Source organism: Engystomops pustulosus, chromosome 3, assembly GCF_040894005.1.
Source record: "Engystomops pustulosus chromosome 3, aEngPut4.maternal, whole genome shotgun sequence".
In the NCBI taxonomy this organism is placed as follows: Eukaryota; Metazoa; Chordata; class Amphibia; order Anura; family Leptodactylidae; genus Engystomops; species Engystomops pustulosus.
The window spans coordinates 122,361,920-122,376,372 of record NC_092413.1 but is presented as its reverse complement, the minus strand read 5'-3'; the positions used below and the strand labels follow the sequence as shown (position 1 = coordinate 122,376,372).

At 38.1% G+C, this 14,453-nt stretch overlaps 1 protein-coding gene across 2 annotated transcripts in view; it reads right to left on the bottom strand.

Moving 5' to 3' along the window:
* Positions 1-209: 209 nt before the first annotated feature.
* LOC140121861 (gamma-aminobutyric acid receptor subunit rho-2) overlaps positions 210-14,453 on the bottom strand; it is a 97,218-nt gene continuing 82,974 nt past the window's right edge. For both annotated transcript variants that reach the window (XM_072141966.1, XM_072141967.1), the window contains 3 exons: positions 12,686-12,838; positions 3,771-3,967; positions 210-2,436 (listed from right to left, as the gene is read on the bottom strand). In XM_072141966.1, the coding sequence (XP_071998067.1) occupies positions 2,134-2,436; positions 3,771-3,967; positions 12,686-12,838 (653 nt within the window). In that variant the 3' untranslated portion in view covers positions 210-2,133. The remainder of the gene's footprint in view (positions 2,437-3,770; positions 3,968-12,685; positions 12,839-14,453) is intronic.

Genomic DNA, 14,453 nt, shown 5'->3' with positions numbered 1-14,453 from the left:
TTATCTTTGGTTCTATGGGCTTTGCACTGTTTTTAAAAATACTCTGTGACTTCTCAAAGACAGGCTTTTCAGATCATGTGATTATTGATCCATATCAACCAGAGTAAAGCACACATAATCTACCACATTTATATACATAATAAATTTTGCATATTTAAAGAGAAAACATAATAACAAACTTCAATAAACTTTATTAGTACATACACATGTTTTGCCAACCAACTTTATTCATAAAGCAATGATTATTTATAGGAATATGCGTTTCTTTACTGCAAACACTCAAGACCAGTGCTGTTAACATAAAAAATAATATACACTATGTATACATATATGTACAACAATTTACATATTACAGGTTTGCATTATGAAAAGATACTTTACATATGTTTGGAAAAGATTGTGCCTTAAAAATAAAAGAAAAAAACTCTGTACGGCACATTCTTATTTTTTTACCTTACTGATTTAGTTCCATGTATATATTAATATACACTTCAGTCACTTTATTACAGTTGAATTTGTGAATATTAGAAATCTCCATCTTTTTACACCATCTTATTTTTAGGTGCGTAATTCTCTTCTGAACAATATCGTAATATACTTTTACAGCAGTTGAGTTCCCCTTTTCAATTGTACAGCTCTGAAATCCCCTGCTTCTTCCATCAAAATAATTTTTCAATGAATAGAAACCTTAAAGAGGTCATAAGGTGCCATGGGTGGCTGGAAGCTACCATGTGATGGAAGTGATGGAAGCTCTTATTGGTAGCAGTGATTACAGCTGGACTCACTGCTCCTGTCTCCTCTCCTGCTCTGTGTCCATTGCTGTGGTTGTATGCACCAGCGCCAGGACCCAGAGCAGGAGTGGACCCAGGAGTAGAGGAACCCAGGACGAGTGGACTCAGGAGCAGTACAGTACAAGATTCAACCCGCAACAAGATCTTGAGCACAAGAAGGAGGAGTAGAGCTTGGAAAGGTGAGTATTTTCTTTCAGCTCTGGTATTATCAGGAGGCTCTTGAGTGGTCCATAGCATTATTAGGCATCTCTGGGGTCTCCAGGATTATTGTGGGTCTCTTAAGGTCTCCAGTGATATAAGAGGCTTTCATTATTATTTGGGATCTCTGTGGGACTCCAGTATTATAAGGGCTCTCTGGGGTTTTCAGTAATATTCAGGGTCTCCAATATTATTGGGGGCCTCCACTATTATAAGCGGCTATGGGATTTCTATTATTATTAGGGTTCTATTATTACTACTATTAGGCAGATGTGGGAGTCTCCAGTATTGTGAGGGGTCTCTGGGAGTTCTCCGGTATTTATAGAAGTCTTTTTGGGGGTCTCCAATATTTATAGAAGTCTTTCGGATTTACGCTTTATTAGGCAGATATGGAGGTCTCTAGTATTATTAGGGATCTATGGGGGTCTCTATTACTATTAGTGGCTCTTAAGGATGTTCAGCATTTATAGGGGTGTTTGGGGATCTTAGCATTATTAGGCAGATATGGGGGTCTCCATTACTGTTTGCTCTAGACGTCTCTATTATTAATTTTCTGGTTTGGGCGCTGTATTTATTGCCTGGTCTGAGATCTATATTATTTATTGCCTGGATTGGGTTCTTTATAAGTTATCGTTTGAATGGAATATTTGGTTTCTGGGGTTTGTATTTATTGCATTACTATGGTATCTATCATTTGTGGAGTGGCATTTTGTGTTGTATTGTGACTGCTTTTAGATCTAGGGTACTAGTTACAAGTTGAGCCCTTGGGCCAATAAAGGTTGTGCACACCTGCTTTAGGCGGATGTGATTTGCTGTACTTGCATACAGTATAAAAACTTGTCCTTTAAAAACTTATTCTGAGCTCACCTTATTTACTATCCAGTTTTATGCATGGCTAGTAGAGAAAGTAATTTGACACCATACTGGGAATTGGACTTGAGGATTACAGATGACCTTCAGAATGATGTTTTTCTAAATTGATTAATAAATGTATTTGATATGTTTAGTGCAAATATCTAATTATCTTTTTATGGAGGTATTTCAAAAACATACCATGTGACAAAGGCTGGGGCCAAGCCCTTATATCTCCATCATTCACATTGTGAAAAATCTAGAGGAGAATGAGAGTCCCAAGTATTTAATTCTAGCAAAAGACAGACCAGTATATCAAGTTAAAAAATATAAATGATGCTGGAAAAATCAGCCTAGAATATGTATCAATTGCATGTGTATTCTGCATTAAGCGCAAACCAACATGACCCTTAGTTCCTTTCTTGCGGGAGGCACTAGAATTTGCACTCAAAGCCAAGTGAACCACCTGCTTTTCCACATCTTCTGTTACAACTTGACTTTTGGTGTATCCAGCCAGACTGTTGGAGTCGGGATCACCATAAATTCCATCTAGCATCATTGTTTTCGTATGTGACATTCCACATGTACAGGGAAACTAGAAAACAAAAATAAGCACTTGAATTAAATCTTGAAAAGTCATTAACCACCGTACTGTATGTGGTAAAAGTATGAAATAAAGCCATAACTATTTGTTTCAAGTTCGTTTTAACTCTGGTAGTTTAATTTACAATCATAATCAATTCCAGCAATTATACAAAAGCCTCATTAGCAGATGTTAACACTTAATACTAAAAAATGATAAAATGTAGAAAAGACACAGCAAAGAAGGAAATCAAAAAATAAAGAAGCTTCTAAATACAGTATTTTTTTGTCTTTCACAAAGCTGTGAAGAAATGGAGTATCAGTCAATGGCAGGTTGGGCTGGTTGTTACTTCTGACAAGTAACCCCTTAGAGGGATCTAACACCCAATATCCCCGCAGATGAACTTCTGTATTCTGAGTAGAGCATAGGAGAATGAAATTGCAAGCAGAAAGCTTATAACTTTCTTCCAGATGTAATATCTCATTATAAAAAGATGATTTATATATCGCCTAACCTATTGATCGATGGATAAACACTGCAGAGTCTGTAGATAGTCAATGGGGCTTATTTACTAGGGGTCCCGCAGAACGCACTTTCGTCAGATTGTGTCTCACGGGATTGGATTTTGGAGCAATAGCGCTGGCTTTCATTGGACAGAAATCATGGGGGCAGCCCGTCAGACGATCCGACTGATTCGGACAAACCGCGGAATTTAACTTCAAAATTGTGTTGCAAGCCATGCACTTTCATACACCTGGAAGAAGATGGTGAACTCCGGCGGACCTGAGCAGGAAGCAACACATGCAGGACATTGGGCACACTCTCGTAGTGAATCGCAGCACAATCCATGATCGTCTGACATTCTGGATCGGGGATGGTGATGTGGACAGGTAAATAAAATGTGCCCCAATGTTCCTCATCTTTGCATGTTATGTGAATTATAGTTTCCAAATTCATACTACTGATCATTATTGCCAAGGCAATTAAACCATAAAAACAATGAGTTGTCTACTCAACATATGCAATTATAAACAGTGTTCTCAAAATAGTTGTACTCTGGTTAATTGCATCGTTATTATGTGATCATGGCTAGAAATTCCTTTACACAGGTCATTGCTCTTCAGTGAAAACAGCCCATAGCTTAAAGCAAAATCTACTAATGTACGATAAGAATAAAAAACAACATAAATAATTAAAAATCCTTCAGAATTACAATCTTTACCTTAATTCAGGGTCATGGGTAATTATATGTTGTATCTGTTTTTGTACTTTCTACATGTTTATATGATCAATGGATGGATGGCTATGACAATGTAAATATAACAGGAAACTTTTAAATTAATTACCTTTTCCCGTAGTTTTCTTTCCTTCCGTTCTTGCACTGTGGTTAAGTAATTTACAGCTGCATATTCCAGCACCGATAAAAAAACAAACACAAAACTGACCCACAAGTAAATGTCCACAGCTTTGATGTATGACACTCGAGGCATTGAGGCATTTACTCCGGTAATGATGGTCGACATGGTCAGTACTGTGGTTATACCTGTGTAAAATGAAATGAAAAAATGTTGTACTTGACATATTAACGACCTCTGCATTGACTCAGATTACACTTCAAATAGTACAGCACTGTTATGTCATCTATTTATCTAAGTGAATCTTAATAGGAAGCAATACTGTTTCAGTCGTTTACACTCAAAGATCTTCAGATTCTAGGCTATGATTCTCAGTTTCAGCCATATATTGATTTTATTCCAAAAACTAAAAAAGCAGTAACCAAATACATTTGAATAGTTTGACAAACACTGATATTTACTTGCAATTATGATAATACAAACCTGAAGCCAATGTTATGTAGCTAGTGAGCTGTGTAAACATAATATCTCTGTGAGTGTTGTTGGTAGCACAAAAAATGTGTTTGTATTCCAGAATTGCAGCTGAACTTCAGACACTGGGAAATATTCTAAAATTGCAATGTTACAAGCTATCTGCATTGAACAGTTTTCAACGCCTGGTGCTTAATGTATTCGGCAGCAAGTTAGTGGCACTCCACTAGAGGAGAGAGGATAGAGGGGCCAACTTTATGTGATTTAATGAAAGCCCTGCAGAAAAACACTTCTGCCCTGCTTAAACTTACTGGTCAAGTGGGAAGCCCTCAGATGGATATATTGCTCCTAAGAAATGAGCTGGCTGAGAGGATAACAGCAGCGGAGGGACACATGATAAAGGTGGAAGAGGTAATTCGCCAGAAAGTGCAGAATTCACAGGCTGTGTCTTTGCTTCAGGCAAATATGCCGTAATTGGTCTGGTTGGTTTTCCGGAAAAGGTGGAGGGACAATACCCTGATGAACACTTTGAGAAATGGCTACTGTAAAGGTTCGGTAAGTATCGTCTAACACACTGTTCACAGTAGAGGGAGCTCACAGGGTCCTTACTTACTCAGGACCATTGGGATGCCAACCTTGGCCTGTGCCAATAAAACTTCTGCATTACAAAGATGTGACATCCTGAGGCAGGCCAGGGAGAGGCAAGATATAGTTTTCAATGGGGCTCGTATTGCTTTCTTCCAGGACTTTTCAGTGGAGGTAGAAAAAAAGAGGATGAAGTTCCTTGACATTAAAAGGTGACCTAGAGCACTGGTGGTACAATACTCCATGATATATCCAGTGAAGTTGACAGTTGTAGTGCTAGGATCAACACACTTCTGTCATACATTCAGCGCAGTGCCTCAATGGCTGGATTCTAATGAGCAGCTACTGCATCTGCCAGCGGCAGAGAGGGAGGCGGTCTGAGGGGGAGCGCTGGTCATTTACCTTTTTCCAGTCTGACATCGACTCTGGATTCCTAGACTGAGGTGGAGATAAACATCACTATCCGACTGTTCCTAATCTCTGTATTGCTGACTATAGAATTCATGTTTACGTTACATTGTATTTTTTTCATCTTGTCATAGAAGAGGACTATTCCATTGTATTTCTTGATGCTATATTGGGGGTCACAGTGAGGTAGAGTGCTGGATTCTAGCCCTGACCATCTTTCTCGGGTAGGTTCACTCACTTTGTGTCATGGGACGGTGGGGTAGTTGTGGTTATATGGTCTTCTCACTATTACTATGAGAATGCATTTTCAGTTATTCTGATCAGTGGGAGGCTGTTGGGATATGGTGAAGATTCAGCTGTGTATACCTAGGATAATGGAAATGTATGTCCTGAAATATCCAAGGACTTGGGGAAGTATGGAAAAGACAGACAATGTTTGATGTTATGAAAAATTCTTGTGTGTCATCCACCCATAGGACACTGTCTTGTATAGACATGATACTTGGATCTGCAAATGTAGTGCTTTTGTTGAAGGTGAAGTTGGACAACATAATTTACTAATTATATCCCCAAGGGCCAATATACTCAAATTGTAGTAATATTAAGGAATACTGGAAGGAAGCAGATAACATGCAAAGTAAATTTGATAGAAAATTTGTAATTAGAAAAGCAAGGAATATTGGGAATTGTGTGGCACCCACAGTTAAAAATGATAAGAAATGTGGAACACCCATCCCAAACACAAGGTTTCTTTCCATGTAAGAATTGCCATGCTTGAAATCCAGTAAGTGATATAAGTGCCGATGCAGGTGAAGAAACCTTTGCAACCAGTGATCACATGAGCTACCACACTAAAGGTGTTATGTATGTTTTAAAATGCCCATGTAATAAGATCTATGTTGGCATTAGCAAAGGTACAATGGCATGTAGAATAAGAGGGCACCTGAGGAATATAGAGAAGAAAGTGAGAGGAAAAGTTGTAGCGCTTCAACCCACTTGAGGCTATATAAGGAACCAGGAAGACAGGAGACGGCATCCCTGATGAAGGGAGATGATCTTCTTCTGAAACGCATCGGATATTTTCTGTCCTAAACGGCGATCCGTAGCCAAGGAGTTGACCAGAAGTCCACTGGAATTCGGAGAAGACACAGTGAATATTGCCGAGCAGTTAGCTGGCAAGTAACCACAAGGAGAGAACTTTAGGTACTTGATGTAATCTTTTTTGCTTGGACATTGTTTAGATCTTCAACTGTATGGAGCGTGGTTAAAGTTTATTTCTATCTTTTTAATGCATGATTGTTGCAAGTAGGGAGATACGGTTTAACCCCTTAGAGGCCACACTAGTAACTTAAGTAATTCATGCTCACGCCGAGCGCGGTGTGAGTGAGTTCCGATCATGGGTGTTTAACCCGTTAAATGCCACCATCAGTGCGACAGCGGCATTTAAACTCCCTTCTGGGGATCTCTGCCCCACTATCACAAATGCATTTTTTCATCTTTTTCAGTGCATTCAGAATTTTTTTTATGCTTCCCAATACACGGCGTGGAATGATAAATACCGTCACTATGAAGTGCAATACATCAGTATTGCAGGGTATTTTTATGAACAAGCAATCAGATAATTGCTTGTTCATGTCCCATGGTGGAACTAATAAAAAAGTTAAAAAAAATGTTTTTCAATAAAAAATTAATTAATAAAAATTCCCATAAGCCCCATAACATATAGAGACACATAAAGCACAAAAAAGTCAAAATCATAACACAAACCTCACATTTACATTATTACCGCATCCATAACAACCTGTAGAATAAATGCTAATAATTATTGAACCAGCATAATGAACGCCGTAAAAAAAAAAAACCTGCCAAAAAATTATGATTTCTACTTAATGGTACCCCCGTAATTGTATCGACCCATAGAATAAAGATAACATGATTATAAGGCTATACAAACAAAAAAAGTTAAAAATTCAGTACAGAATTGATGCTTTTCAACTAAAAAAAAAGTTCATAAATTTTCAACAATAGGTAACATTGTAAAAAGTATCTCATCCCCCAACAAAGTGCCGTCACAGGGTCCCAATAATGAAAAAGCTAAAGTTTTATAGCCTACAAAAGGGGCCAATGAGGAAACTAAAATTCTGGCAGCTGCAGGGCACTCCTTCCCTTCTGCGCCTCGCTGTGCTCCCATAAAACAAGTAACGACCACATGTGGGGGTCTCTGCACTCAGGAGAAATTGCATAACAAATTGTAGGATGAGTTTCCTCTTTTTATCTTTTGGAAATGTGTAAATTATAGGGCTAAATAAACGTATAACAAAATTTGACCATTCTAATTTTCACCTCGTTTTTTATTTAATTACTATGAAGATCTCAAGGGGTTAACAATGTTCCTAAAAGTTGTTTCTGATAGTTTGAAAATGGTTTGATACATAGGGGTTTTTCAATGTTATACATTTAAAATGTCATTCAAAACAGCAATAATCCCTAAAATGAAAATACAGAAAACTGATATTCGATTTGTAAGCTGCGTGGCATCAAAATAAATTATCCAGACATTTCATAAATTAGGAAAATATAAAGTAAACATATAAGAAATGTTATTCAGCAACTTATTTAGGTGGTAAATCCATCTGTCTGAAAGCGCAATAATTTCAAATTTGGGAAATTATTTAAAAAATTCATCATTTTTTCTTTTTTTGTAAATAAACCAAATTTATCACTAAAATGAAGTATAACATGTGAGGAAAAAGCTATCTCATAATTGATTTGATAAGTAACAGTGTTCAAAAGTTCAGTGTTCACCCGTCATGCAAAATAACCCCCCTAAACTAAATATATTTTCATACACTTCCATTAGAGAGCATTGCCTCTATCCCTTCATTGTCCCTGTACATGCCTGTAAACCTAAGCAATGAGGTCCTAAAGCTGTATGCAAATGACCTGTGAAATGTCCAATGAGTCATTAGCATATTCAAGCTGTCCACTCTATTCATGAGTGGGAGGCACAGCCACACCCCCAGTGCTTGACTGACAGCCTGTATAATGATGTGAGGCTGTATAATGATGTGCTTCCTGGTGCTGGTGGCCACGCCCCCTGCAGCCTGTGTATAGGAGAGATACAGCAGCTCCAGACAGCCATGTTATAGCAGAACATGTCAGATTCATGTGTAGCTGATGTCTGTGTATCACACATGTGTATTAGCAGGATGCAGCATGTCAGCAGGTGCACTAACTATGCTTTACTATACATTACACACAGACATGAGCAGGGGGAGGAGAGGGGAGGGGTAACAGCAGTGACATCACTGCCTCTGACCATGTGACCAGCCTCATTTACATGATAAAAAATAGATGATTTTACAATGATTAATGTATGAAATAACTAGATAAAGGCTGGGATGGATCCTTGTGAGCTGCTCCAACAGGAAGAGGTGACAGGACTAGTGGCAGAGACCTGATGACAGGTGTCCTTTAAGCTCTAAACTGGCTACATCCTTAAAGGGTTAACTAGCAGCACCTAATTATTATTTAGAGAGAATCAGTGCCAGTGAATTTTTGGTATTTTTATAATTTACTTTTATTTTAATACCTGAACTGGCAGAATCCTGCATGGGTTTTTTTCCCCAAAAGGCTAGGGGTGCCTAAACAAAACAAACAAACAAAAAAATCTACCAAACCATCTCCCTTCTTTACTCAGACTTTCCATTCTTTCAAAGTCTGTGCTTCTACACCGTCAATTCTTATACTGGATTCATAGTAATTTTCCCCACTAGGTTCCGCCAGTGAATAACATCTAATTTTTTAAACTCCATTCCAATCTTTTATCAAAATTAGGCGACCCAGGAATACCAGTTTTGAAACTAGACTTTTGTTGACCTTTAAAGTTATTAGTTCAGCTGTTCCCACAAAAGGTTCAAACGGAAGGTCCAGATCAATATTTTTTTAATGTCTGCAAATATTTCCCACCAGAACTCAATGACGATGGGACAGATAATTATATATCTTATTCCAGTGATTCTTACTTAGATCCCCTATGGTATTTTGCCATTTAACCTGAATCACGTGGTGCACTCCCTTATTAATATGATCCAGTATCCCGTTATGAACCCTAGAAAAAAATTTTTGTTCATATTTAAGGTTATACAAATGAAAAATTTTTATGTGAGTCCTAAATTTCCTGACTTCAGCCTTTACCGCATGCTTCAATTGAGTGTACCTAAAATAGTCTATATTTTGTAAAATTAAATTCATCAACATCTTTAATCTTCCCATCATGAAACAATTGTGTGATATATTTAAATCCTTTTTTCTTCCAAAAAGCCCTTCCCGTTAACTAGTAGTTCCACCAAGTGTATATTTTCCCAAAGGGGTGAAAATCTGGTTACTCCATAAGAGGTCTGGTCACACCCCTAAGAGGTCTTTATATTTGTTCCAAACCCTCAGCAGCATTACCATTGTCGGAGCCTGTATTAACTTTTTTATCCCCTTAAAACCCTTCAAACCACCAGCTTCCAAAGTGGAGAAAATATTCTCATGTCCGTCCGTCCGTCCCCAACCATTCTAAAATCCTACCAAAAATATGTGAATTCCTGCATTCTCCAATAAATTGGATTTTAGGAGCAATATAATAATGGAAGAACAATGGGTGAGATACTCCCCCATTTATATAACTCCTCCATAAAAATTCTTGCTTAATTCGTACTCTTGATCTTCCCCATAGGAGTTTTTTCATAAGCGCTCTCAATGCTTTAAACCATTTCTCATCTATCCAGCAGGGACTATTATTGATCACATATAAAACTTGCGGTAGAATTTCTATTTCGACGATTCCCAGCCTATCTACTCTACTCAGGGGCATCTTACTCCACATTTGAACTTTATCGGAGAGTTTATCTTCAAGGGGGGCTATATTCAGCCTAGGATAATCAGTGACCCTGGTGTTCAACCGGAATCCCAAATATTCAAGCATACCGCTGTCATCTACCGGAGTTAAATCTACATTTATATTTTCGGGAAACTCATCTAATTTGCATATGGTAAATTTTTTCCAACTGATTCGCAAACCCAGATACTTCCGAGAACTGGTCTATTAAGCTCATTACTTTTTGGAACAAAGAAATGGAGTATCTCCTCTTATGACCGACGCCAAGGGCTCAATAAAGATGACATATAGAAGGGGAGATAGGGGGCATCCCTGACGGGTCCCTCTAGTAAGTGGAAATTCATCCGACAGCGTCCCATTTATCTTTAATCTGGCCTTTAATCTAACCTGGTTTTGAATACAACAATTTAACACTATCAATAAACTTCTTTCCCAGTAGGAACTTTTCCACTGCCAACCAAAGGAAGATCCACTCCACCCTGTCAAATGCCTTTTCCCCGTCCAAAGATAGGATGGAGCGGGTCCCTTCCTGTCTGAACTGAATTGCGCTGTATAACCTCCGCAAGTTCATCCTGATACAGTGGCCTCGGATAAACCCTGTCTGATCCTCATGAATTATATCAGATACAGGCAGTCCCCTACTCAAGAACACCTGACTTACATACGACCCCTAGTTACAAACGGACCTCTGGATGTTGGTAATTTACTGTACTTTAGTCCTAGGCTACAATAATCATCTGTAACAGTTATCAAGTGTATCAACAATTAAGCTTTATTGTTAATCCTGGTTCTTATAACAATCCAACATTCTTAAAATGCAATTGTTACTGAGACCAAAAAAACTTTGTCTGGGCTTACAATTATAAAATATACAGTTCCGACTTACAAATTTAACTTAAGAACAAACCTACAGAACCTATCTTGTACGTAACCCGGGGACTGCATGTATTACTTTTTTTAATCATTTGGCCAATAATTTTCAAGCAGTTCACTGTCAGTATTAAGGAGTAAAATTGGGCGATTCGATTGTTTTTTAACTGGATCTTTCTTTTTTTTACAGATCCGTCCTGCATGGTTTAACCCCCTCATGCCGATGCCCTTTTTCGTTTTTGCGTTTTCATTTTATAATCCCCACCTTCAAAAATCTATACATTTTTTTATTTTTCCATGTACAGAGCTGTGTTATGGCTTATTTCCTGCGTAACAAATTACACTTTAAAATGGTGGTATTTAATATTTCATGCCGTGTACTGGGAAGTGGGAAAAAAATTCCGAATGCAGCGAAATTGGTGAAAAAACGCATTCAAGCTGTATTCTTGTGGGCTTGGATTTTACGGATTTCACTGTACACCCTAAATGACATGTCTAATTTATTCTTTGGGTCGGTACGATTACAATGATACCAAATTTGTATAGGTTTTATAATGTTTAGATACATTTACAAAAATTAAAACCTCCTGTACAAAACTTTTTTGTGGGATTTTACCATCTTCTGGCGCTAATAACTTTTTTATACTTTGGTGTACAGAGCTTTGGGAGGTGTCAGTTTTTGCAACTTTTAATGATGTTTTCAATGTTATCATTTTTAGGACTGTACAACCTTTTGATCACTTTTTATAATTTTTTTAAAATTATATAAAAAGTGCCATTTTCGACTTTGGGCACTATTTTCAGTTACTGGGTTAAACGCAGTGAAAAACTGTTATTATATTTTTATGGATCGAGCATTTATACCTAATGTGTTTATGATTTTTACTGTTTATTTATATCAGTTCTAGGGAAAGGGGGTGATTTGAATTTTTATGTTTTTTTATTATAATTTTTTAAAACTTTTTAAAAATTTTTATTTTTACTATTTTTCAGACTCCCTAGGGTACTTAAACCTAGGTTGTCTGATCGATCCTAACATATACTGCCATACTACAGTATGGCAGTATATGGCAATTTTCCTCCTCATTCATTACAATGTGCTGACAGCACATTGTAATAAAAGGGTTAACACAAAGCAGAGTCGGGTCTTCGGAAGACACAAGGCTGTCATGGTGACGGATCGCCACTCCCCGATGACGTCACTGGGAGCGACGATCCTCGGCAAGATAGTGGCGCCCATGCGCAGCCATCTTTTTGAAGCCGGCGCCGATCAGCGGGAAAACACCATATGCAGCGAAGACTTACCGGCTACGGAGAGGGCTCAGCCCTTGAGCCCTCTCCATGCACCTACACCCCACATGTCACTTAGTATTACATCACATGTCGGTAAGGGGTTAAATTACTTTATGGGGCTGACCAATTTGCCTGCAGCTTTGTCTGGTGGGTTTCTGTTGGCATTTTCCACCATAAAATACCATAGATGGTTTTAGGTAGTAGTATTGGAGACCTGTGTAATAATAACTTTGACTGCCACAATCTCTCACCTCTGACTAATACAGTATTTATCAAACAGGCTGGTACAGTGGTTTATTTTTCAATAGAACTAATTTTATAAGGTAGCCCATCATTGTTTTCTTTTATGCAATGCAAAACATTTGTCAGAAATTAGGTTTCTGTCCTGTCTTACCCAAAGATACTCTGGCAGGAACTGCTCTACGATCAATCCAGAATGAGACCCAGGAAAGCAGGACCATTAGAGTTGTTGGAAAATAAGTTTGTAAAAGGAAGAAAAAGATGTGACGTCTTAATGTGAAGTTAATGTATAGACGATTGTACCATCCTATGAGAAATAAAAGTTACATTTTATATACAAAGAGCAAGGTCCGTCATTACATATATAACATAACATAAGCTGGATTTTTAAAAATGTTTTTGTTTCCCATAGAAAATTTCCACATGATGGGTAAAAGGTGTCTGCTGATGGTTTGACTGCTTGGACCTTCGAGTTAAAGGGTCTGACCCTCCCACCGAAACAAAATGAGTGATGGTCAAACATGTGTACCATGGATAAACACAAGTACACCAGTGCTTTTAATCAATGATTTTACAGCAGTCAGATAGTCAGGCAGTCAGACTGCCTGACTTGATCAGGCAGTTATTCTGACAGGCAATGGGTTATGAATTCACTGTGTCACCAAACTAGTTTGGCTCGGGGTCACTCCCCTAAACAGGGATTTGGACTTCATTACAGGGAGATCACTATGCAGCCCAGAGCCAACAGACATTGATTTGGACTGGAGGAATTATAGCAGGATTAAGAGCTAGGCCATAGGGGCAGGCAGCACAGATTTTTTTAATAAGAGGATAGCCAGGGCTAACATGAGTTATCATCAGCTCGAGACGCATAACTAGAGGCAAGCCAAGTTAAAATGACAGGAAACAGGCAGCAATTAGGAAAGCAGTATATTCTCACATGAGCCTTCCTCCAATTTATGGCGGGGGATTTCCTATACAATTAGGGACAGCAAGGCACATAATTCCATTATGTATTATGCTATTTGTATTTTTTTTACATACTGATGATGTGTTCTCAGGCAATCAGTATGAGACTAATAAGGGTCAAAAAGTTGGACCCTGTCCCAAGCATTTGTTCTGGACTGGATTTGGTACCTGAAATTTATATAGGGGGTAGAACTGGAAGAGAGGTTTTGTCTGCTGCTATAGTGTCAGTACTGGATTACCTAAAGGGGTTTTTCCACAAAGGAAAGTCAGGCCCTATCCTTGGGATAGGGCCTAACTTGCTGATCATTGGGGGTCTCAGCACTGAGACCCCCACTGATCAGCAAGTTAGGCCCTATTCCAACGTTGGAAAACCCCTTTAAGCTCTGCTCATATTCAAAAAGTCGCAAACCACTTCTTTTCGTGGGGCAAATTACTCTGTCCACTGCTTTATCTCCTATATATATGTTCTAGCACCAGAGCCAGCCCAAACATTGATCCAGGTGTAAGATAAGAGCAATGCAAATTGATAATCTATGTTGAGAATGGCTCATCATAATCAAAAATGTCCAACCATTTAACCTAGGAAGTCCAATAAGAGCATGAAGAATACTGCATTCTTTCTTCTTTTCTACAACAAGCCCATGTTAAAGTATTTATTTTTTGATGTTTGGGTAGACATTTTTAATGGCTCTTACTTGTGGTATATATAATGTATTTATCAAACATCACCTTTATTGTGGGGGTGGGGTCAAAAACCATACCAATGCAGTTTTTCTCGTAATACTTTCTCACAATGTCCTTTTATGTATAAATGCCATGCATAAAGTACTAAATTGTAAAATTGTTTAAAAACACAAAGGTGCAAATTAACCCTTTTGTCTATATTGGCTCCATTTATGGTTTTGGCTCTATTTGCAAAACAGTGAAAAAATATCCAAGTTGAATATATTTGT